Source organism: Poecile atricapillus, chromosome 12 (genome assembly GCF_030490865.1).
Source record: "Poecile atricapillus isolate bPoeAtr1 chromosome 12, bPoeAtr1.hap1, whole genome shotgun sequence".
Taxonomy (NCBI): Eukaryota; Metazoa; Chordata; class Aves; order Passeriformes; family Paridae; genus Poecile; species Poecile atricapillus.
This window is the reverse complement of record NC_081260.1, coordinates 7,423,050-7,447,265: the sequence shown is the minus strand read 5'-3', so window position 1 is coordinate 7,447,265 and position 24,216 is coordinate 7,423,050. Positions and strand designations below refer to the sequence as shown.

Genomic DNA, 24,216 nt, shown 5'->3' with positions numbered 1-24,216 from the left:
ACAGAAAACGCATGCTTCTCTTTCAAAACAGAGAGCTCAGCCCCCAGCATGCAGTTAATGGTGGTGTGTATAGGGGATGTACTCACACTAATTGACTGGGCCTTCACCACAGCTGCCCCAAGCATTTCTGGAACTAGCATTTCTACAGCAGCACTGAGCAGAAATGCTTCATGTTTATTAACTTGTTTGGGTTTGATTGTTGGTTTGACTCCCCATTCCCAAGATGCTCAGATTTATTCTCTTAGCTTAACACTACAAAGTAATCAAATCACTCTGTTACAGCTGACAGACGTGGGAGCCCTGTGAAGGAGAAGGGAGAGCAGCATCAGAAGAAACATCCACATTTTCTTTTACATCCTTCACACTGCCCCAAACCTCAGATTCAACTCATCTTACATCTCTGAAATTCAAGAATATTGAACTTTAACTGACATGGGAAGTTATTTGGCGATGCAGGATTTTCACTTGAAATTAAGTCTGATCTACCTCCTGGGATCAGGGACCAAGATTCATGTCTCATAAGTACTGAAAAGCTCAAATGCACTCTCATTCTGCTTCAAGTCAAACACAAGTGTTGATGCAACCAAGAAAACATCCTTCCAATGCTACGTAAATTCAAACCAATCAATCCATACCTAAGAAGGGGAGATGAGATGAAAGATTCAATCATGCCTCTGTGCCCTTCCATCAAATGTGTAGAATAGGTAAGAACAGGAAGACAAAAGAGACGCTCAGAGAGTCAAGATTAATATGGAAATGGAGAAAAAGGGCATGCCTTGGGCTGGATTTTATCTGTCTCTCTTCAGTACAATTTATTTTCAGCTTTATGCAATACAGTATTAGAAAATGCTTAGCATACAACCCTTGATGTGGAAGACAAAGAATTTTTTTTTTTTATTTAGACGAATTCCAATGTCCTTGTCTAATGTTACCCAATGCAAAATTGGAAAGAAATTAGTGCTTGCTTGGTCATGTGTTTTTAAAAATAATTTGAATGACCTACTGCTTAAAGTATGGACAAGGTCCTCTGTTATTAAAATCCAAACAAAGTTTGTACTCAAATTCACAGGGTAAAGCTTGAAGAATATCTCCCAATGGGTTTCTTTAATCGATGAAAACAAACAAACAAAAACCCATGAAGCCTGTGAACAGTCTTACAGGCTTTGGACTTAGTATACCAACAATGTCAAGCATTTCAATGCAGTAGCATCAAAACTAGATAATTACTGCTTGGTAGTGAGTAACCCTTTGAAAAGGGAGGAACAAAAATTCTTTTTTAATGAGTCACCATTTGACAGTCAGAGATCAAAACCTTTTGCCTGTATTTCTGACTAGAAAATTGTATAAACTTGAGCTTTTCTCTGTGTGAATTTATTTAAATCAACACAATTAATTAAGAAATTAAGTAAGTTAAAGTAACAGAAAAAGTGAAGTCCTTAAAAGTACCTGACCATCAGCAAGATCTACTGAAGTATCAAATACATTCAGAAATTATTTCCTTATATAAATTTGGATTTGTGAAAATCATAGTAAGATTTTAAGTAACTAGTCCAAGCAAAGTGAAATTATACTCAGTATCCTTCCTGATAACCACCCAAATGAGTGATACATAATTATTCTTAAACTAATGCTAATGTTTACATACTAAATGTTACATACTAATGCTTGGGAACAAAGCTACTGGTGTGTTTGGAACTGTTACAAATGTCTTTGTAGAATATTGACATTTTTACCACTGTTGAAAACTTAAACTTATGAAGGCGTGTAACAGAGAATGAAACACGAAACATTAAAATACATGCCTGAGGTAGATGCCATTTTTTTCTTTAAATATTTGCTTTATCCCTATATGTATTTCTTAAGTTTCGCCAAAAATAAAGACACTATGATGTCATATTGGGGTGAAAAAATAAAAAAAATCCACCTGACTTGGCAGTACAGCCAAAGCAAAGAAATAAAACTGTTGTGCACAGTGAGGGGGGGCTTCCAGTAGAATATACCCACCTTTATTTTGAATATAATTTCTATTATATAGAATATAACTAATAACTATTTGAAAAGACCATAAAGAGCTCAGCTGGCAATAAGCACTGATGATTTATGAACTATTTAACTTGCTAAGGATACTTAGTGCAAAGGTAAAGGCAAAGCACCATCATTGCCATTTTACAACGGACAAGTAAGAACCTAGGAACCATTTACTCCAAAAATTGCCTCCAGCAATACATATATACATACAGATATTCAGGCCCTTAGTGAAAAAATGCTGACAACTTTGAAATTTGAATAAGCATTACTCAGCCTTGGCTTGCTATATGAAAACTCACATCCACAAAAAATCCTACTTGCTACACAGAACTATCAAACCATCCTATGGAACTTCTGACCAGCGAGAGTGTCTCCAAACCCGACTGCCAGCTCAGTGAACTACCTCATCCCTCACATCAGTTGGTCTGATTTACTTGTAGGTTGGAAGTAATTAGAGTAAATAATTACAGTAACTGGCTACAGTTTGGGAATTGAGAAAAGTGATGAAAGATTTCAGAGAAATAATTTGATCTACTACTGTAAAGAGAACCAATCATCACTTTCCTCCCTTTAGTCTTTTTGGCAATCCTGTGTCACTGTTGTCACAAGCCTGGATAATGATGTCACATTAATTCTCCTTTTGAGAAAGGATATACAAGATGTGACTGTAACTGTGTTCTACCTGACCTTGGGGAATCTTTAGGGGAAGTTTCCCATCAATTGCACTTACAGTTTTTACTGAAGAAGAATTACTGAGTTGGGCCCATGCTTTGTAACTCAAATGCACAACACAAAAATATACAACCAATCTTCTGTTTCCATTAGAAATAAACTATCAGTACATACATATGATTTTTCAGGTCCAACCTTACAGGGGAAATTACATTTTCAAAGTCTATTTAACAAGCCTGGCTCAGAGTTAATGAACACAGCTGATGACAAGACCACTACTGCACATTTCTGATGCACCACCACCAACTTTTAGCTACATTTTAGCTACATTTACCTAAACTGGAGATAGCCTGTTTCCCAAGCCTAACCTCCCCAAAAGAGAAAAAAAATCAACCAAATGACACCTTTTGTTGTCAATGTTACAGAATTGGAAAAGAAGAAAGTCATCCCATGTTTCGTATCAGGAGCAGACTCACTCCCTTCAAGACAGCAGGCTCCTCTCAATGTGAGCTGTGGCACTGCTGATGTCCCTGTGAGCAGGGACAAGAGGACATATGGCCTTCTGTACTGTTCCCATGATGCCACATGTTAAAAAAAAAATAATCAAAAATCATCCAGGCTGGAAGAAGCCCAAGCCTTCATAAATGTCTGTTTACTGTAATTTGACAGACCTTTTGAGAAAAAAACCAACAAACTACACTTGAATATATAATCTTAAACCAAAATGTCAGATGGAAATCAAGTAGAAACCATGTCATAATTTTGAGGAAACCATGAATTATTTGGGGGAAACTTTTGCTGAGATGCTTATTTGAGGGTTTCTCTGTAAGTAGATATCGCTTCTATTACTGTGGCCATAACTAACGAGTTAACAACACAATTTACACTAGTACTGTTGTATCATTAGAAACAACGAGATTATGTACTTTAATTCTAATTCCAGCACAATTATTTTAATACCAAGTGTGTCAGATCTGACTCTGTACCCCCTAAATTAATTTCAGAGTAGTGGCTAAATAAAATGACATACTTCTTTGTGCTTTTGTTACAACATGCTCATGTGCAGCAAACTGTGAAGAAAACGTAGTAATTAGAGGTTAAATTAATCCCTGACAGACAGGCAGCTTAGTAAAGCTGGGCCCTCTTCAGAAAACAGAGCATAAAGCCTGCCAGTCTTTCAGAATTAGGCACAAAGAACAGAGAAGATTGGCAAGTCCCTCACTGTTGTGATCCAACCAAAGGGAGAGAGTGCTGAGAAGTCAGAGTAATTCTTGGAGCAGCCAATACTACCAGGCAGATCTTGTGACAAATGTGATTTAGAGCTCCAAGGGACAGTTGCTGCAGCCACTTGAACTGCCTGATCAGGATCAACCACTTGAAATTACAGACAGTCTTTTACCAAGCAGAACAGCCTTCTAACTACTGTGTAATCCACCTCGAGACATTAATAAAAGCAAACAATGGCATTATATTTCACAACATATCTAGAAAGTTACCTGCTGCTTTGGATTTTAATGCAGCTAATGGATTTCATTGCCCTCAACAGAATAAACGTGCTGGGTTACTCTGAAAGCAATAAATAGGGTACGTCTGGGGTAGGTGTAACTCCCAAATCTGCTCAGAATTTTAAGGTACTGAATTCTAGATAAAAAGAAACTTCCATAGAAAAGAAAAACTGTGAAAGAAGAAAGAGGCAGACAGATCATGCTGATGATACCAAGTATTTCTTTTGTGTGTGTGTGTCAGCAGAGGTAAATGTTTCTTCCAATCTCTCTAGCTGTGGCACATGAAAGTAACCAGGTTTTAAATCCATGCAAACACAGCCTGTTATCAACAGGGGGTAACTGAAGAACACCTGTTCTGTGCTGTGCGAGAAGCATTCTGTCTCCTGTGCTGGCAAATCCTGGTGCAGGAATTGTAGAAGCACCACTGCCTCCATTCCCACCACACTGATACCTTCCCTCCAAAGGTGAAAGGCATAAGGAACAGGCTTCTCCTGGGGCTAATGCTGCTGCCACTCAAGAGATTGCCTTATGTGGGGTAACACCCTCCCATAGGTAACACCTGCCGAGGGAACATTGATCCTGTCTGCACCACACTGAGTACCCAGCTTTCCCTGACCAAATGGGAAGGCACAACAGGCACCTGCAGTGGGATCACCATGTAAATTCAAAAAAACCCAAAACCAAATGGAAAAAACCAAAATGCCTGTATTGCAATTAAAGTAAAAATCAAGCACGGGGCCTGCAGAGATTGAGGATCCATGTGGAAGTGCTTTAACAGCACCAGCATTTCTGTACTACCCAGATCATAAATTATTAACAAATTAGGACATGCCTAATAATATATATAATAAGGGTTACTTATGTACACTCCTTTATCAATAAAACTGCCAAGTCCCATCATGGACCTCAACAAATCACAATATGATACCTTCCTCTGGACAAGACACTCCAATGAATTCTGGTCTCCCCCTCCTCAGTCTGGCCACCCATTCCCAAAGATGAATTCTGGGCAGCCCAGCAGCCCCTGCCAGAGGCCGAGGCTGCACCCTAGCCCCCGTGAGCAGCAGCCCTTTAATCAGGTCAGTGCTTATCAATGGCTCATTGTAGGAACAAGGCAGCGCTATGAGTAAAGTGCCGTATGAAAGCCTTCATCCCACTGCATCTCCCACAACTGGGCCCCACTGGCTCTCCACTGGCCCCATGGAAACAGCCTCCAGCCACACACTCCCTGGGCACAGCGTGTGTCCTCCAGCCAGTCCAGCTGGCTAGTGGGTAGGGAGGGGAGGAAGGAAACCCACAGCTTTTCCCTCTGGTCTTCCCTTTGGGTGCAAAAGGTTCTCCACAGGAGGAAAGAGCTAGGTAAAATTCATCCATCAGAGATAGTATACTGAGCCCTGCTTTGCCTCCATTTTGCTTCCCCCATCAGGCAAGAATGAGCAGGGTGGGGCACACAACAATTTCCTGTCTGTACTGAAAGGCCTGATCCTTGAGGCCATAATTCTTGGATCAAATCTGAGCCTCATCATTTACAAAATGTAAAAGGACTACTAAGGACTTTAGGACTGCTAAGCTGGGCGCTGGAAAGAGAAATTTGGGTGTACTCTCCTACCACCTACCCAATGAAGTTCACACCAAAGTTAACAGCTCTGAAAGCCCTACTGCAACTTGACAAGTAAATGCTGCACAAAATAAGTATTTTCTTAAAAGAAAGTAATGACTTAGTAATAATTTTTCTTCTATTAAATAAAATGAAAAATATTATCGAGAAGGGCTCCCAAAAGGAATAAGTACTCCTTCTAACTCATTTGCATTTGCAAGTTATCCCACTCGAACTGCACTGCTCTCTGGTAGTGTAACTGGTGAATTCTAAAACCATGGAGTCACATCCTAAGAGCCACAATCCCTGCTTAGTGCTGTCACCCTGAGGTATATTTTCATTGTGAACTGAGTTAACAGGCCAGTCCATAGCAACTGCAATGAAAAATACCTACCAGAAGACAAGGATGTAAAGTGAAACCTCTAAGTGACAAAGGCTTCCATTTTCTGCGTAGAGCAATAGCAGTGATAGTACAGAACAAGGAAAGGAGACTGTGATACAAGCACAGACTTCTGCAAAGTTTCCCTTCTGTTGCTGGCAGCCCTGAAATGGGTTACAGAAAGTTAAAATTGTGGTACTGATCCCTGTCTGTTCTACAGCGCTGTTTAAAAAAATTAAACAGCATTTTTCTATTTATATTTTCACTTAAAACAGTATTCCAGTATCTTCCAAAGCCACTCCAATCCTGAAATAACCCTAAGGAGGGCATAACTATACACCAAATCAGTTTAATCATGTATTTTTTCAGCGATTGCCATTTCAAGGGTACCCCTTTTACAGGCACACAACACAAAACTTACTACAAGCACACAATAGTATCATGCACATTTGGCATTTTACATCTGTGCTCTAAAGTTCCCCTTCAAAATTACTGGCAAGGAAGGAAGTTCTGCATAATTTTAGCACTCAACATCTGAAAAAATTAGAAATGTCCCAAGTGTTCTTTGAGATGCATAAAAGAACAGTTGAAAAACTTACAGTTGACTGGTGCTACCTAGGTTACCCGTCAATGGCATTGAAACTGGTATATTATTAAGAGAGGTGTATGATGGGAATTGGTTTATTGTGCTGATCCATAGTAACCAACTCCTGTTCGTCCATCATTTATCTCTCTCACCAGCGACATATGGGTTTGTCTATTCACACTCTCAGCATTCTCTCTGCTCCAACAAACAGACAGCCTTTTCTGCTGGGATAAGGAGATTTTTTAGTTACATCCATTATGTGCATATCAACATTTATGGCAGGAAGATAATTGCCAAAGAGCTCAGGGGGATAAAAGCTCCCTCTTTATAACACAAACCCTCTTAAAAAATCAATATTGATATAAAACAGCTCAAGCCTTGGTGTGTCTCCTGCTTCCTTCTGTCCAAAATATTTTTGTTTTTGTTTTTTTCAAACTGGAACATCAGGTAGAAAGCCTTCATAGTGAGTTACATCACCCTTCCTCCCAAAGAGGACGATATAGCAGTGTACAATATTAATTGTTCCCCAAAGAAGTTTGCAGAAAATGTGTAAAATATAAAGAGGACTCCTTGGAGAGGGGCCAGCACCATTTAAACTGATTTAGCTATCTTTATTTGGAGACCATACCAATTATTAATGAATCGTAACTTATAGTCACCTTTGCCTAAATGATGAAAATTTCTGACACAGCCAGCACCAGGGAACAATGAAAACCTAGAGATTCTGCCTCTCCCTATTTCAGGAGCTCAACCTTCTACTGCTCCATCCCTCAGTTTGGATAAACCCATTTGTCACAGCTTCTACAAGATTTACTTCACTTTCCCATGGCTATGTACTCATGAAAGTTATTTTAAGGCAACTTTTATCAGAGAAGTAGCAAGCAACATAGAACATTTGTTGATTAAATTGCTGGGAACCAGTGAGTTGCACTGTACTTAACCTGAGGACGACTCAGGGATTTTACTTACTATTATTCTTGCCCTTGTGTTTCCTTCTGCCTCCCTAACTTTTGTCTCTCTCATGAAGCCCATTCTTAGGTCAATTCTTGTCGTACAGCCACACATAGTCAGGTTATTGACCACTTAAGTCGGGCAAGAGTGTCAGCCTGCCACCTGGGATCATGAACTCATCCAGTAAATCTTCCTGCATATTCAGAAACCATCTAGCACAATAGGTCCCTAATCCCATTTTAAATCTCAAAATGCTACCACACAGTAACATTTACAATGGGGTCAGTAAAAACCAAAACCAAACCCATTGTATTTATTAAACACTCCTGTGTTAAGAGGAAGTCATACAAAAGAATTTAAAAAATATAACTGCCTCCTTTAATTACTAAACTCTTTCCAAACTACCTTAGTTTTAAAAAAATCCAAGACGCTTTACAGTTCAAAATACTTAGTTACAAAGGACCAATAGCAAAGCCCAGTCAATATGTGTTTTTCTGATTTTGAAGTATTACTAAAAAGGAATAAAAATGGAGTTGAAAAACCACACGTAAAAAAGAGAAAAAAGCCCTCTGAAAATAAAAAGCTGAACTAAATTTGAGCTGCTCAACTGTTAACATTGAACCGCTTTTCACTCACTTGAGGGCCGTTAACTGCATGTTACCTGCCTTACAGTACAGACAATTTGTTTTTTATCCCTGAGCAACAGACTATTTCCTGGTTGAGTTTAAAAACTCTGTGACGTTCCAATATCAACCCACACATGTGTGTCACTGTCAACGTCAGTGGCAGGAAAACATTAGAAGTCACCCCTTGCTAATGCTTTCCTAACATGGAATTTCCTTGTACCTCGTCCCCCAGCCCACCTCTTCCTTCAGCTGAGAGCATCCTTCCCAAAGTGCATTTTTTTTTTTCTCCCTCCTAAACATATGGCAGGGAAAGAGGACTGAAAATGGGCAGTGCCAGCACTAGATCGCTGCTTTTTTAGGTGCTCGAGTGTAACTGACTCAAACTGCTTCGCTGTCTTGCACTCGGCGAGCACGGCCGAAGGGAAGAGCCCCCCGTGGTGGGGGCTTCCCCCGTCTCCCCGGGGTGAGGGTTCCCCCCCGGGGACTGTCAGTGCCTTCCGCCGCCGCTGCTCTCCCGGCACGCAGCTCCTCCCTGAACAGGAGGGCACGTCCCGGGCAGCCTGTTTTGGGGGTGGCGGGGCCCCACTGATCCGGGGATGCCGGTGCGCCAGGGGAAGCCCGGAGGGGGCGGGGGGCATTACCCAGCTACCGGGACCCACAGGTTCAAGGCCGTTCCGGCTCCCTGTCTCCCGGAGGCACCATATAGTCCATCTTGCACATCGGCAGCTTTATTTGCCCATCAGCTCGGCCCAGAAGGGGAGCTGCGGGAGCAGCAGCCTCCCTCTGCCCCGCAGCCCCCCGCATTAGATACTACCCGGGGATTACGCGGCTAAGTAGGGAAAGACTCGCGTTATATAACCGGGTGACCGTTCCGCCCTCCCGGCGCTCCCACAGCCCTCCCTCCGCCCCAGCCAGGGCGGCCGCACAGCGGTGGGGGGATGAGTCCGGCGCCTCCGCCCCCGGCCGGCGGAAGGGGCCAGACGCAGTTAATGCCCCCGCATGCGGGGCGGGGGAGGGACCGCGGGGAGTCCCCGCCGCCCGAGGAGGAGGAGGAGGAGGAGGAGGAGGAGGAGGAGGAGGAGGAGGAGGAGGAAGAAGAAGAAGAAGAGGAGGAGGAAGAAGGCTCTTCCAGGAGGCTCCCTCCGAGCGGCCGCTGCTCGCAGGATTTATCGGCTTCCGACGGGACGAGGCGAGACGGCCGCGCGTCCCCCGCGCACCGCACCGGGGACCAGCCCACCGAGCACTCCAGGCCGCGGCTCCGCGGCGCCTCCCGCCCCGCTCCCTGGCCCTGGGCTCCGCCGTCCCCCCGCCGGGAGCACCGTGGAAAACAAAAGCGGCTTTTAATTTATTGTTCCGGGGGGAGGCCGGAGGGGGGGCGGTCTGAAAGGAAATCAAAGACCATTTTCTTCCCAGGAACGGCCGTTCTCCCCGGGATCCCTCCGAGTCACCCTGGTGACAACCCCCCTCCAGCCAAAGACGAACAAAAGCCGCGGTGCCCCCGGCCCCGGCGCTCCTCCGGGCCGAGCAACAGGCCGGGAGAGGCGGCGGAGGAGGGACCGGGAGGAGGGACCGGCTATTGACGGGAGAGAGGGCAGCGCCTACCTTGTCGGGGGGGGAAGGGGGGAGGGACTTGGGGCCGAGCCAGCGAGCGCCGTGTTTACCCTGCCATTGCTCTGAACCCCGATCTTAACCACAGCATAAGAAACCAAAAGAGTTAAAAGCATGAGTCAGCAGGCGTTTTGTTCACGCGTTCTGTTCCGAACACAAGGACGGTCCGGCAGCGAGCGGCGAAGGCGCCGCGCCGGCAGCAGCGCCCGCACTCGGGGCTGTTCCCGCACACGCGTTCCCGCAGCTCGGGGCTCAGCGCCGCGCTCCACGCTCCCGTCAGGAATAACCCAGGACTCCTTCGGGGCTCGGACGAGCCTTTTGTTCGCAATCCTGCCTGTCGAACGTGCGCTTCAGGTTCCCAAAATAACCAGGCACGCGGCTACCGACACAAATACCAGGAATTATTAAGAAAATGATACTAGAGGGACCAGCGCTAGCCGCTCCACGCGTGACACCCTCCCGGCGGAGTCCCCGGGCGATGATGGGTTTATCCTCCCCTGCCTGTCTGATCCAAGTTTAGCTGGAAATCCCCGGACGATGGCTGAGCCGGCCCGGCCGCACTGACACGAGAACCCGCGGGCTGGCGGCGCCGGGCGCACCGGCGGGTCCCCGCTCCCGCTCGCCCCCGACAGCATCCACTGCCTCTTCCCGCAGTCCAGCGCGTCACCACCCGAGCAATGACACGGAAAACCATGGAGCGTTCCCCGCCGCCGTGCCCGGGACCGCACGGCACCGCAAATCACCCTCTTCACCACCATTTTAAAGGACCCCCTCCCTCCTGCCCTCCTCTCCGTGGTCCGACTACAGCTCTGACCAGAATGGAGGGCGAAATTCTTCCCTCCAGTTTCTGTCCTCTTCCCTCCGGCGGCCCCGGCACATGGGACCCCGGACAGAGCGAGCTCAAGGTGGGCGCTTTCTTGTACCGCCCCTGCAAACTTTCCAGTCTGACTGCGACCGTGCCGAGCCCAGTGAGCAACTGTTCCGAGGGTGTTTAAGTCCTTTTAAACCAGCCCATATCGATTTCAAATGCTACTTACTGGAATATGTGGCTCCATCCGTGGTGCTTCTACCCGCTGGGAAACCAGCAGCATCTTGGACTGGGGATCAACCAGCTTTTAGATCCACTTTGGCTGTATTGAGCAAACCCAGCACCGCAGAGGACTCGCAGCCTGTTTTCTCCTTCTAGGTTCCAGACAAGTTCATCCTGGCGTTGCAGTTTGCTAATGATTCACCGTCTGTCTCGATCTGCTCACTACATTTCCATCAACCCACAGCTTCCTCACTTAGAAGGTGGAGTTTGTGGGGTTTAAGTTACTGATAGGCATATCTAAGTGCTGTGTCACTCAAAGAGGAGGAGACACACACACACACACACTCACACACACGGACTGCACACACACACACGAACGGCGCCAGGCTTAAAGGGGAAGTAACACTTTCTTCTCTACAGAAATTGGACACCTCACAGATCCAAGGATTTAATTTTTTTTTCTCCGTGCATGAAGGCGAAAATTAACCAGCCTATGGTCAAAATTTTAACACACATAAAGCTGCTTAGAATGTTTAGCACCTTCCTTGTAGAGCTTCAAATTCATTTAGTACAAAGTCAGATAGGTCAGAAAGCTACTGGCAATTAATTTATTTTTTTCCTTCCAAATCAAGGTGCTCAAATTGCTGAAAAGAGAGCCCAAAGCACGAAATGTAAAGATTACAGTTATTCTTACAGAGTGCAGTTTCCTGTCCCTTTATGACATATGATATTCAGCACTTTTAACACAAAAAGGTTAAACTCATCTCACCCAGGTAAATCCAGGTTAGCAAGAAGGAAACAGCAGAGTTCTTTCATTTTCATCTTTTGTGCTATATACATGTCTTTTTGAAGGCAGACACAATTCCAAATAGAGAGCTCCCGTAAAGCCATGCACTTCCCCATATGACTATAAATGTGCTTGCTACAAGCTGCAATCTCTGAATACTAATTTTGATAGACCATCAACTGAAAGCTATTCAGACCGCCTCTTGGACTGTGCAGGAAGAACTGGGAAGAGCAAGCTGCAGGCAGCTAGGAGAGCACTCTGGATCCACAAACAATTGCTGATATAATTTCATTTTATTGCCTTGCTAAATCACTACAATTGTCACTCCTACTCTGATAAATTGGAGATGCTAGAAACCCTGTCCCAGTACATTGAGTCAATGGATGAGGTGTGGAAGACTTAGTAGTATTTGTAATAAAATGTCTAGTTTCTAAGATCATTCCTGAAATAATGATATGAGTAAATTATGCTCTGTAAAATTAGGAAGGCTGAAATTAGGGGCTGAATACAGCCCCTTTACTGTAACCAAATACATAAAAGTGGAGCCAGAATCTGGCCTCACTTTCCTGAAAGTTTTCCAGACAGCAATCACTTTCAACTTGCAGTGAACTTATTGACCTCCAAACCCATCTTTGTACCCTGAGCTAATAAATATTGGCAATATCAGTTCATCAACAGAGAAACATTGCTTTTCAGTTTTGCTGAAGCCTCTGGCTTGCCTGTGACAGCTGTAACAATGGGCCCACTTCCCTGAGCAGTATTTGTGGTATTTCAGTTTGCGTTCTTTGGAACCTATTGGTTTGCTTTTCTAGTGCTTCTGCCTTCTATGTTATTTAATATTACTTTGATCTATTTTGTCAATTAAAAAAAAAAACAAACACAAAAATAATAAACTCTTGTGGGTGTAAATACCCTGAATTCTACAGCCTCTGTGGGCTAGATCTCAAAGGGTTTCAGTGACTAAGGGGAGGTGTATCAACATCTGATATTTGGGCTGCCCAAACCAAATCTACAACCCTGCCTGAGGTGCTGAGGACCAAACACAGCATTAGGACATCAGCATAGGATCTAGAAGAGCCAACATGCTGAGCAGGAGTCACCTAAAATGAGCAGGCTCAGTGAAGACACGCATTCATTATGCCTGAATTAAGCTCCACCTGGAAGGAGGTGCCACTCTTCGTCCAGTATGCAATGTCAAAAATCCTCCCCTGAAGATACATGTGTGTGTAAGGGCTCCCATCTTTCCCCCTTGAGATTTTTAAACTAAAATACAGATGTATGGAACATGTGGGGCAGACAGGGATTCACTCTGTAGCTGGACCTACTGACAACACCATGATCAGATGATGTACAGTGGGTCCATGTCAGTTTTTCTATGTAGCACCTTCAGTGCATGCCAATTGTCGAGGAGTTTTGTCATTTATGACTCTTGCCAAACATCTGAAGTTCCTGACAGATGACAATACTTCCTAAGAACTGACATTTGCTTTGTTCACTTCATAAAACTAGAGCAAAGGTCTTCCCCAAAAGGAAAATGGCATGGGTAGGGTGTATAGGAGTCCTGTCCGTGCCTGCTCTGCAGCAGCAATGATGCTGCTGCCTTTAGTTGCCAAGGGAATCTGCTTGCCAGGTACTGGTTTGTGTTCTCCTCTGTAAGGTGGGGTGTGCTCTCAGAGGGAAATGAAATCAGGACACTCTTAGAAGTTAGTCCACTACAGAGCTGGCAACATTGTCTTTTCTGAACCTGCTGGATTAAGCCATGTAGGCTCTAGATGTCACTCCAGCAGCTCAGTGTCAAGTGTGCCCATGCCGCCAAACCTGGTGCACTGGGCTCATAAGCCTGTATGGTCTGTGCTCTTCTGCTCAACAGTGGCAAGGACAGCTTTGGGTGTGCTCAAAAGCCTAATTTCAAGCAGTGTAAGCATTTAACAAATCCCTTGCAGAGATCACTCATTATCAGTGATAGCTAATGGCTAAGCAGGGAATTTCAGGGCTGCAATTTTGGTCTTTGGTGATTAAATTATGAGTCCTTTCTTTTGGCATATTTGCTCTAGCTGACCTGGGGGAATCCCTGGCTGCTCTGGAATCAATAACAGAACATTCATTGGCTTCTTCAGGGCAGTATTTCATCTTCCCAGGTTAGGCTTACTCTAAACATGTTGCAGATGACCTTATTGCTATGCTTCTGTCCTATTTTGAAAAAGTTACTTGTAGGATTCTGCAGAAAAGATGTGATTCTAATGGCATCAAGGCTATTACAGGCATGAGGCTTGACAAAACATATTCTAGTACCTCAAATGCTTCTCCCAATGCTGGGCATCAAACCTGGCTGTGACTAGCTGTGATTAATTGCATTCTTTATCAATTTTACAGTAGTTTGCCACATTTCATTTAGCATATTTAATATCCATATAAAATATAGTTTGTTTTATTCCTTTATAAAAATAGTGTAATTTCTTTCCACATGGAGACGTCTTTTTCAAAAGCCAGTCAGAGAACTGAGAAATTATAACCTTTGAATATTTGAAAAATAACAAAATAATGAGAAGAGTACCTTGAACCAAAACAAAACCCAAAAAACATAACAAACCAAAAATATTCCAAACAAGACCAACATTTTTCCTTTACTCCATGGTTTTGAAAAAGCAGTATCTTTCTACCTAAGGAGAACAGTTAGCTGGAAAGCTGCAATATGCTAAATAACTGCCTGAAGTTGTGTTCACCAAGCAAAAGGATCATGCACTCAGACACAGCCTTGATGGGTTGTGTCAGCAACAGGTACTGCCAATGTAAGACGACCTTTTCTCTCAAGGGCTAGAGAAAAGATTTGCACCTTCCAGGTGGTGTGAATTAAACCTGCTAAAACTGAGCATCCAGGTAACCATGATGCTGGGACTCTGTTCTCTCAGGAGAACTATGCCTGACTTTTAGCTGGCTCCTGGTGTTCCGGAGATCAGAAAGGATAACAGAAGTCCGAGCAGACAAGAGCTGCTCCACAGCATGTCTTGTGCTCTCAAGGAAAGCAGCAACTGAGCAGCACAAGGATTCACCACAGATTCACAGAAGGATTCACAAATTTGTCAGTTTCTCAGAACCAGATGGATGGAAAGCATGTGATGCTTTCTACTTGCATATTTGCAACCTGAAATCAGGTGAAATTAATGGCTTGGGCTAGATGAATCTTCAGTTGGACTAGTCAGTCCTGCATTTCTTGTGCTAGATCAGATCAGCAATCCAGCTAATTTGGTATCTTGTCTCTGACTATAGGCAATAGCTGATGAAGCAAAAGATAGAAAAGAAACTTTTACTGAACAGTTGCAGGACAAATTGCAGGGAGTGGTGCAACCTCTTAGCAAGTTTCTTTTTAAGCAAAGCCAATCCATAATTGGCTGATGCTCAGAACCAGGAAGGTTCATGTCCTTCAGGTACTTCCCCATAGTACAGTGCAATAAACTGGGGATAAAATTAATAATGCATGCAAAATTTCAGTTAATTTCTGAAAGTCACAATACTATCAGCATCAGTAATATTGAGTTAAGTAAAAGAGCATGTCAGGTAATTTCTGCATGTCCTTTTTCATAGAATCAAACCGATCTTTGATACTATGTTTTGGGTTGGAAAACACCTTAAAGACCATTTACCTCCAATCCCCTGCCATAAGCAGGGACACCTTCCACCAGATCAGGTTGTTTGGGACCCCATCCAATCTCACCATGAACATTTCCAGGGATGAGTCACCCATAGCTTCTCTGGGTAACCTGTGCCAGGGCCTCAACACTCGCATAGTGTTGCTTGCTTCGAATTGATGTCTTTTGAGCTTAATTTTTAAACTCAGAAATCAATTATTTGCATAGCTCAGAGATCCACTTAGGCACATGCTAACATTATTTATGAGTCTATCAGAAATGGGAAGGATTATCCAAGTGCTGAGGGAAGCACGCAGATGATCAGGATGGTGAAATGCTGACAGGTTGCTCAGAGGGTTGGTGGATGTCCCATCTCTGGAGACTTTCAAGGTCAGGTCAGATAGGGCTCTGAGCAACCTGATACAGTTGGAAGTTGTCCCTGCTCAGTGCAGGGGGTCTGGATCAGATGACCTTTAAAGGTCCCTTTGGAACCAAATATTCTGTGATTCTATGAGCTGCTTTTGTAGAAGACTTACAGACATTTCAATTCTGACCATCTTGCAGCTAGTAAGATTTTTCATTAAATGCACAGAAGCTGATACAAATGAACATAATATCACATTTAATAGCCCTATTGTCAGCAACAATACATTGAAATGCTTGATAATGAATGACATTTCTCCAATCTGACTTGTGCATTAAACATCTTCCCTCTTCACTTGTGATGTGTGCTCTCAGTGTGGCTGTTGCTGGCTCTGCCCAGCAAGCACAAACCCTGTGCTGGACTGCAGGTGTGTTGGATGGCAGGTCTGAGGTTGCTGCACATTCTACCTACAGCCTCAGTTATACCTAAGAATAAAAGCTGTCATTTGCTGAAGTGTGTGGTACCTCCAAACACTCAGGCACTGTCTAAATGAGCCCCTGTAGCTCCCCAGGAATGCCTTTCCTCCAAGCATTATGTTCAGCAGCATTGTAACATTTATCAATTGCTCCAGCAGCCAAATGGGTACAGAATCAGCTCCCAGCACATGGGGAGCATTGGATCAGAAGCAAATAGTGACAGGCACCACCTGCCAAATTTCCAGGTTAACAATAGGTCTAGGCAATAGGACACACTAATTTGACTCCTGTACTTGACTGCAAGTAATATACCACTCAGAATATGTAATAACACAAACAAGGCTTAGCAATAATTCTAGCCTCACTGTTTTTCACTGCTGGATCACACAGTTCATACACAAGTGGAATGATCAGGGACATATAGACCTGTCTCAATTCCTCTAGAAATCAACAGAAAGGCAGAATGTGAACCATACCTGATACAAGATATTCCAAATTGCTTTAAATATCTAAGCATACGAAAATGCTTCAACATTCACATAATTTTGCTTTCCTTGGGAAACACACCTTTTTTCCTTAATTTTCCCTTTCGTTTCTAAAGCTGTCCTCCCTTTGCTAAAGCTATTTTTTAAAATATTCTCTATTTCATGACTGTCAAAGTATTCTTTCCATGCCAGATACATGGCAAAGTTACATATTCTTCAACTCAAAACAATTTACATGAATATTCATGAACTACCTGATGGCAGAATTGGCCCTGAGATTTAAACCCATAAAGCTCACAGAAACAAATGTTACCCTCCTTCCTTTGTCAGAGATCCCTTGGATCATGCTTAGAAATTATACTTTTATGCAGTTGCCAAGAAAATGCAAAACCAGTGCATGAAACATTGTATGTTCTGTTTATTAAAGAAGAGTGTCTGTGATGATACAGATATTCAGCCAGACTAGGATGCTGCCAATGTCAGTTTGTGATTTACTTGAAATTATTGATTTAAATTCCTGGTTTCCAAGGGCTACTGAGCATATCCTGTCATATAAATATGCATTCGTTTGCTAGAGACTGCAGCCTTCTGTAGAAATGTGTGGTGTCTCAACTAGTGTCAGATTTCTTGAACTGAAAAATAAAGCTTTACTTCCCTTCAGTATAGGAATGAATGAAAGTTATTAAGATACATTTCTATGTCCAATACACTATCAACAAAATGTGGCATCCATCCAGAATTGTACATTTTGTTATTCAAATAAATATGGCAGCATGGTCCTGAGTAATTGTGCTACTGACCCTCCCTGTCCCCCAAAGGAAAGTACATAACCAGCAACCTCAGACTTCTCATATAATTCAAGAAACAGCCTGAACATAACTACTTTTAGGTATGTATAATTTACAAGTCAGTTACACAACATGCAAGTGCCAAAGGATGATGAGTATAATTACTCTTGTACATTAGGACCAAAAGTGATAGTTGAATTTCCAGCACTTGTAAAAGGCAGAAAGGAGAATACCCCTGGGAGTCCTTGGGAACTCCACCATGTGTGTCCTCTCAGACTGTCCCGCTCTCAGAACCCTCTGTTCTTCTGCCCATCTTCTGCTCCTGGTCAGTATTTCTTTCATTTAGCCCTACTACTCCTTAAGACTTTCTCTTGGTCCTTCTGCTGTGTTCGTACCTCTAATTCCAGCTACCCACTCTGCTGTCTTCCCTTTCCCAAGGGAAGTACTCCAGGGTGGAGACAGGTCCCTCACTTACTGCTGGAGCTGCCAGGATGTGCCACAGGGTACAATGTCATTTTTGGAATTTGTTGAAAGATGCTGACAATTCTGCTGCATGCAGAATTCCATCCATATCCATCTCAGTATTCAGAGAAGGAGTTTGGTTTTATATTTTTCTCCAAAAAATCTCCCCGTTTCACCACCACTTTTCTCAAGCTAGTTGCATGCCCTAATGAATTCTATGTTTACAAAAATACAAAATGTTCAAGGCTGACAGTGGTGGCAGAAATGACAGAATAAACAGAATAGCACTTTCTTTTGTCATCTCACTTATTTATGTACAGTGCAGAATAGATTAAGTTTGGGAACAAGAGAACGAGGCACAGCCTTACAGGACCAGCCAGCGTAACCTTTGCAGGTAGACTGTGAGATGGACATGAATCAGCTTTGCTCCCTCCCTGCTGCTGTGGCTGGTGCAGATGGGACAGGGAAAGCCCTTCCATCTCAGAGAGGTGGTGGTGATCATTCCTGCTCTGCCTTCCAACTGTACCCACTGCTATGTGGAGCAGCATCACCTGCACTTTACACATTACATTGAGGAAGCTGGGTTTTGCCATGGCAGGATGGAAAAGGTGGGAAGCATCTTCCAGCCATGGGGGATGTTGCCTGGCTGATGCTTATTTCCCAAAGACACAACATCCCCACAGAACAGTGATCACAACACTATGAAGGAAGGAGCCCTCTCATTTGGGGACAATTTTCAAATGGCTTGGAAATGAACCCCTGAATTCCTTTTGAGCACTCTGGCTCTTCCTAAAGTATTTGAAAACAACTTACTGCCAGATTATGGTGAGACCATCTTTCTCTTGCAGGAAAAAGAAAGGAGAGAAAAGGAAGCACTGCAACTTCCCAAGCCACTTCAGCACTAATTGCACTGTGATTCTGAATCAATGCAGAGGGGCTGACAGCAACAATAAAAGTTAACTGCTGAGCTGAAGGGGGTCTTTAACCTGGCTAGGAAAAGTTATTTCTGCCATAACTACTTGAAAAAAGGTTGGAAATTAAATTGATTCAAGCATATCCTCTCTTTTCATGGGAAAAATGTGGAAAAGATCCAGGCAGAGAATGAATGGCACCTAGATTAATGCAAAACTGCTTAAGAAGAGAAAAATAATGGTTTTCTAAAGTATATTCATATTGCATTCTGTGGTAGCACCATATGTTAGTTTCCTAGATGCTGGTAATCCTGATGTATTTTTATCTTGGCTAGTACCAAGGAAGAAGCTGTACAAGGCCAAGTACTTCCCACATATCCATGTTGAAAGCAGTTTACCTTCGCTCTGCATTGTGAATGTGAACCAAGACAGCCATGCAACTGCTTCAGATCATGCCTTTATTTTTTGGCTGTATCTGACCAGCTTTTAAAAGTTATCCTACTGCATCTCTTGAGTCTTTTATGAAGCCTTTTTTCAACGACAGAGCCTAGAAATGTTGGACTTAGAAATCACAAACCTCTACTGTTTCAATTTAAGGGTCAGATTCACTAATTAGATGCAACAGGAGACTATAAATTGTTCATGTTCCAGACAGGGGAGAACAACAAAAAGCCATTCTGTGTTGGTGGGGATGTGTTAACATATAGGTAGGACTTCATTCTTCTCTAAGTTGAACAAATATTCCTTAATCAGTCCATAGAAATCACTTCTGAAGGTGGTGGCATTCTAACATTATTAGACAGGGAAAAAAAAAAAAGCTCTGACTGCACTACAAAAAAGAACCACCACTAATTAATATTGTTTAATTGGATAGATTTGAAATATCTACAGCACAGGCAACCTTAACCCTAGCCTGCTGCCAAATTATTGTACTAGCAGTCATGCTGCTCTGCCCCAGAAACACCTTTAGACACTAAACCAGAGATCTTGATAAAATTTCTGGTGCAGTAATTCTGAGACTTTTGGGGAGTCAGCAGTCCAAGGATGAAAGTGACCATACATTCAAAATTCACATTATTTTGAAGGTTGTTGAATGCTGGTATGAGCATGTATCACAGTTTCCACAGGGGTCATGGGAAAGTGTTTTTGAGACAGCAGGATTGAAGTCAATGACAATGAAATGGAGCACAGAGCTTGGAGTAGTTTTCCCAGGTGGGGCTCACCTGATACAGAGCAGCCTAAAGAGGTGAGGTAAGAGGCAAGTGCAACTTTGGGTGTAATGCCAAGGAGGAAAGCAAGCCATGGTATGTCCCAGCAAAGCATGGAGAGCCAAACAGCAGTTCATCCACAAAAAAACAATCCAACAAAACAAAACAAACAAAAAAACACAACAAAAAACCCCAAAACAACAACAACAACAACAAAAACAAAGAGAGAGATTTGTAGATTTGTCTCTGTCAGTTAGAAATTTCAGGAGGAAAATCCAAGTGTCCCTGACCATCTAGTTAGCAATTCATGCTATGCTCATCAGCAGGGTATGTGACTCCCTGTGACCACACTGCCTTTTGGTAACTTTTAGCCACTCTAAAGATAGGTGAGGTAGCACTTCGAAGTCACTCTGGAAACCAGGAATACACGTTTGGGAGGCATCTTTTATAATTGGCATGGCTGAGCTGCAGCTCTGCCTCAGGCAGAAGGTAGACTCTGTCTCACTGGGGGTGGTGAAATGAAATCTCTTAGTGCAGAAAGAACACAGAGCAGCTCAGAAGCCTGGAAGGGGCTGGCACCTGGGGTTGCACAGAACCTCCTTGCAAAGCAACTGGAGGGAATTTTTTTCCCCCAATTGAGGGAATTGTGCAGACGATGTTGTTGCCGAAGTCACCAGTGAAGTAGGGAAATTGAAATAATGAGCTACAGGAATCTTTCAGCATTTTGGCAAGATTTGAATCCACAGCTGTTTATAAAAAAAGGTAATTAGTGGCTTGTCAAGCACTTTAAAGATGTTCTGAGTACTAGAAGATTGTGATAAACTTATCTTTCTGTGCCTCTGTGTCTTGTGAGCGATTATTCAATTGGTGGGTTGCTGACTGGAAGACTCAGCCAAACAGTGATTTGGCTTCTAAACTATTCAATTACCTCTAATGAAGAAGGACCAGAGAAACAACCCTTAAACATCTTAGACAGAGCAGCAGTATTAACACACAAAATATCTCTCAGGAGAAATCTCCAGACACTTGCCAAGGTTGGCTTTGGAGCCAACTGTGATATAAATGCATAAAATATTAGTTCCTTAATGGTTGTGAAGTGTTGCTCTTTAAAGGTTACTGTCTTCCTGTCCAGACAAGGCTGCAGTGGAATGATGAATGAAGCAATCCAGAAATCTGAGGTTTTCAAGCACCTGCAACTCCCACTGGAGTCAACAGGAATTTTGGATTACTGGGATTTAGCCAGTAAAACCTGATTCTGCATGAGATTAAGAATCCCCAGGGCTATTAGCCTAGTCAGCCACAGTGTTTACCTGATTAAGTACTTGGGATGACTGCTCCAAAAATGCTGGTTATTTGGATGCATGTTTGTGATGGGAGACTTGATCTCTAAAGAACACGGACCAGACCTGTGCCAGAGAACCTGCCTGGAAGTGGAATTAGGAAGAAATTTTTCTGTGGCTGGCAGAGAAGCATTGTGATCCCTGCAAAACGTGCAAGACCGGATTCTGCTTCTGAGGGAATTTCTCTCTCTTCTCCATTACAAGTCTCACCATATACAAAGAGCTGACTTGTTATTGGAGCTCAAAGGAATGAATGAGCTCAAAAGAATGTGACGAGGGAATGCTACAATTTCCACTGGGAAGAGCTGCTTCTTTTCCTTTAACTTTTCCATTCAGTTAATATTTTACTGTGGCCTTGGATTGCAGTCTCATCGGAATGCCCCTGTCCTATTGCAGTGCCGGACAGTTGGCTAGAGCATAAACACTGCGCCTGCCTGTAGCTGTTTAGAAGTGTTGTGTGTGTCTGCGTTTTTGAAAGTATCTCACGGTTTTGTTTCCTGTGAATGTGCATTCAGCCCTGCACACTCGTGAAATGCTTAGCTGGGCTTGGGAGTGTGTACATAGCGGGCCACAGTGGGGGGATGGGGCAGGGGAAGAAAGAGGGGCTGTAAGGCAGCTTGAGAACGGATACCATGCTAGTGTGAAACTTCTTTGTGAAGGGAACAACACTGCCACGTTTTAGCTTAAAGATTCTCAAACACTCCAGCAGCTTTAGGAACTTGAATGCGTCCTAGGCTCAGCTGTGTGCAGACACAAAGCTGGAGAGGAGCCCCCATTTAAAATGGTGCCAAGGGCTCTGACAGCTTCTGATTCCAGGATCAGGCCCTAAAAATAATAACATGTTTGACCCAACATAGCTAGCAGAGCTAGAGGACATGATAGGCTGCACATCATAGTTCTAAGCCAGCTTTCCTAAACTGCAAACCCATTAAATATTTAGGCGGCCATATGCAAATCATTTAAATTCTGTTTCTCAGAAGCATACCATGGTGTACAGATGTGCTTTGTGCTGAGATCCTCATCCTAAGCTTTCAGCAACTATTTATTTTAAACCAGTAAAGGACTTAATTAATGGCTAATTGTGAACTACCCTTTTTTAAAAGGGTATTTATTTATGAGGGAGGAGGGGAAGGAAGCAGAAATGCAAAGACCTGAGTTTCTGTCAGAGAAAACTCACATAGAAGAAAACACACTTTTGTGACTGTACCAAAGAAAACCCCAGGACTGCATAGATATTTTCAACCCCCTCCATGGGTACCAACTTGCTAATTCAACAAATAAACAGTCCTTTATGTAGGAGCTGTCTCGTGGACACTGTGAACACTTTAGAGACTAGGGCCCCAGATCTTCTTTTCTTAATGTCACTGTGAATTTGCTTGTGGAAGTGTATGACACCATGCACAGAGAGCCGAACAGCTGAGCTCATGCTTCAGGCATTCTCCCAGGACAGAGGGGGAGGGAGCTCTCTGGCAGCTCTCGGCCGCCTCTCCCCTTGCATTTACACACACACAAATCATGTTATCATAGTGAAAATATGTAAGAATTCCAGGAAGCAGAGGAAGTTTGTATGTTGACCTTAATTATTTTTTTCAAGAGGAAGATCACTCTGAATGTAAAAAGGATGGTGGACACTAGTTAAATTCATTTGCAGATATTTTAATTTTCACTGCAACTCTTCTACTGTATTTTGTCTTTTAGGATTAATGCTGTTTGTATTTTATCCCATGTGGCTACTTTGACTGAGAGAACTGAAATCACTTGGTGAGAGGTCTATGGGACCTATTTGGACTAAAAAAAAAAATCAGTAAATGAGGTCCCAGTGCAATCTGGTTCCTATTTTCCATTACAGTACAGTAAAATTGGGTGAGACTGTTTCTGGAGGGGAGGGAAGGAAAGGGTGGATGAAAGAGTGGACTAACACATTAGGCTTTGGCACATGGAGGCCTGGGTTTATTTTGCTTTACAGTTCTGGGTTTGAACTCTTAAAATGCTGATCAGTTTGGCCTCAATCTCAATTGCACTTCTAAAAACACTTAACTTTAAACCTGCAAATGTCTTTGGAAGACTGCGGGACCTTAGAAGCTGATGTTCTGGGAAGTGCAGTGACCTGCACTGGCTGGTGCACAGCACCTTTCAACATCCAACCATTCCCAGCAGCTCATCTCTGATTCCGTCTCTTTCCCTTCTACCAGGCTACTTTCATTAGTACTCACGCTTGTGAGGCTTTGCACACATCCCAACACAGCCATTCCACCACCCCTGGACACTTATGCAGAGCCAGGGAAATAGTACTGAGTCCTTAAACACTCATCTCTCTCCATATCCTATGGACAATGTGGTCACACACAGACTTGTAAAATGGCAAGTAAAGATACCCCATTCCTCTTAACTGGACAACAAGGAACCCAATCATAGAAAAGATTTCTGTTTAATCGCAGAGGTCAGTTGTCCCTCAGCCTGGTAGCCTTCATGAGGAACACCAGCCATGCCTGGTGGAGCACCAGCTGTGCCCTATGCTCCAGTGCACCTGAGTCTGGTGACTATTCCTGTGGAACCCCATGCCCTATTATGTGCTAGAGCTCTTCAGATTTTGTAAAATATGCTTTGACCAGCATGTTTAACTTGTAATATAACTGGGTGTTAATCCTGGACACATCTTGAAGAGCTTGGTTTGAGAATTTATCAAATTACTTGAGATTTCTTTGCAAACTATTTCATTCTTTATGTTTCTCTGTTGCAAACTTAAGCTTGAAGCCTGATTCAATTTTAAATGAGCAAGCCTGTTCT

The 24,216-nt window shown here is 43.3% G+C and overlaps 1 protein-coding gene across 3 annotated transcripts in view; it reads right to left on the bottom strand.

Annotated features, from left to right (window-relative positions):
• The window catches only part of MAMLD1 (mastermind like domain containing 1), an 83,589-nt gene extending 70,942 nt beyond the window's left edge, over positions 1 to 12,647 (bottom strand). Inside the window, exons 1-3 of one of the 3 annotated variants that reach the window (XM_058847896.1) lie at positions 10,990 to 12,647; positions 6,197 to 6,345; positions 87 to 300 (exon numbers count right to left, since the gene is read on the bottom strand). In XM_058847896.1, coding sequence (XP_058703879.1) covers positions 87 to 140 — 54 coding nt within the window. In that variant the 5' untranslated portion in view covers positions 141 to 300; positions 6,197 to 6,345; positions 10,990 to 12,647. The remainder of the gene's footprint in view (positions 1 to 86; positions 301 to 6,196; positions 6,346 to 10,989) is intronic. The other 2 variants (XM_058847897.1, XM_058847895.1) reach the window with 2 other exon arrangements.
• Positions 12,648 to 24,216: the final 11,569 nt, after the last annotated feature.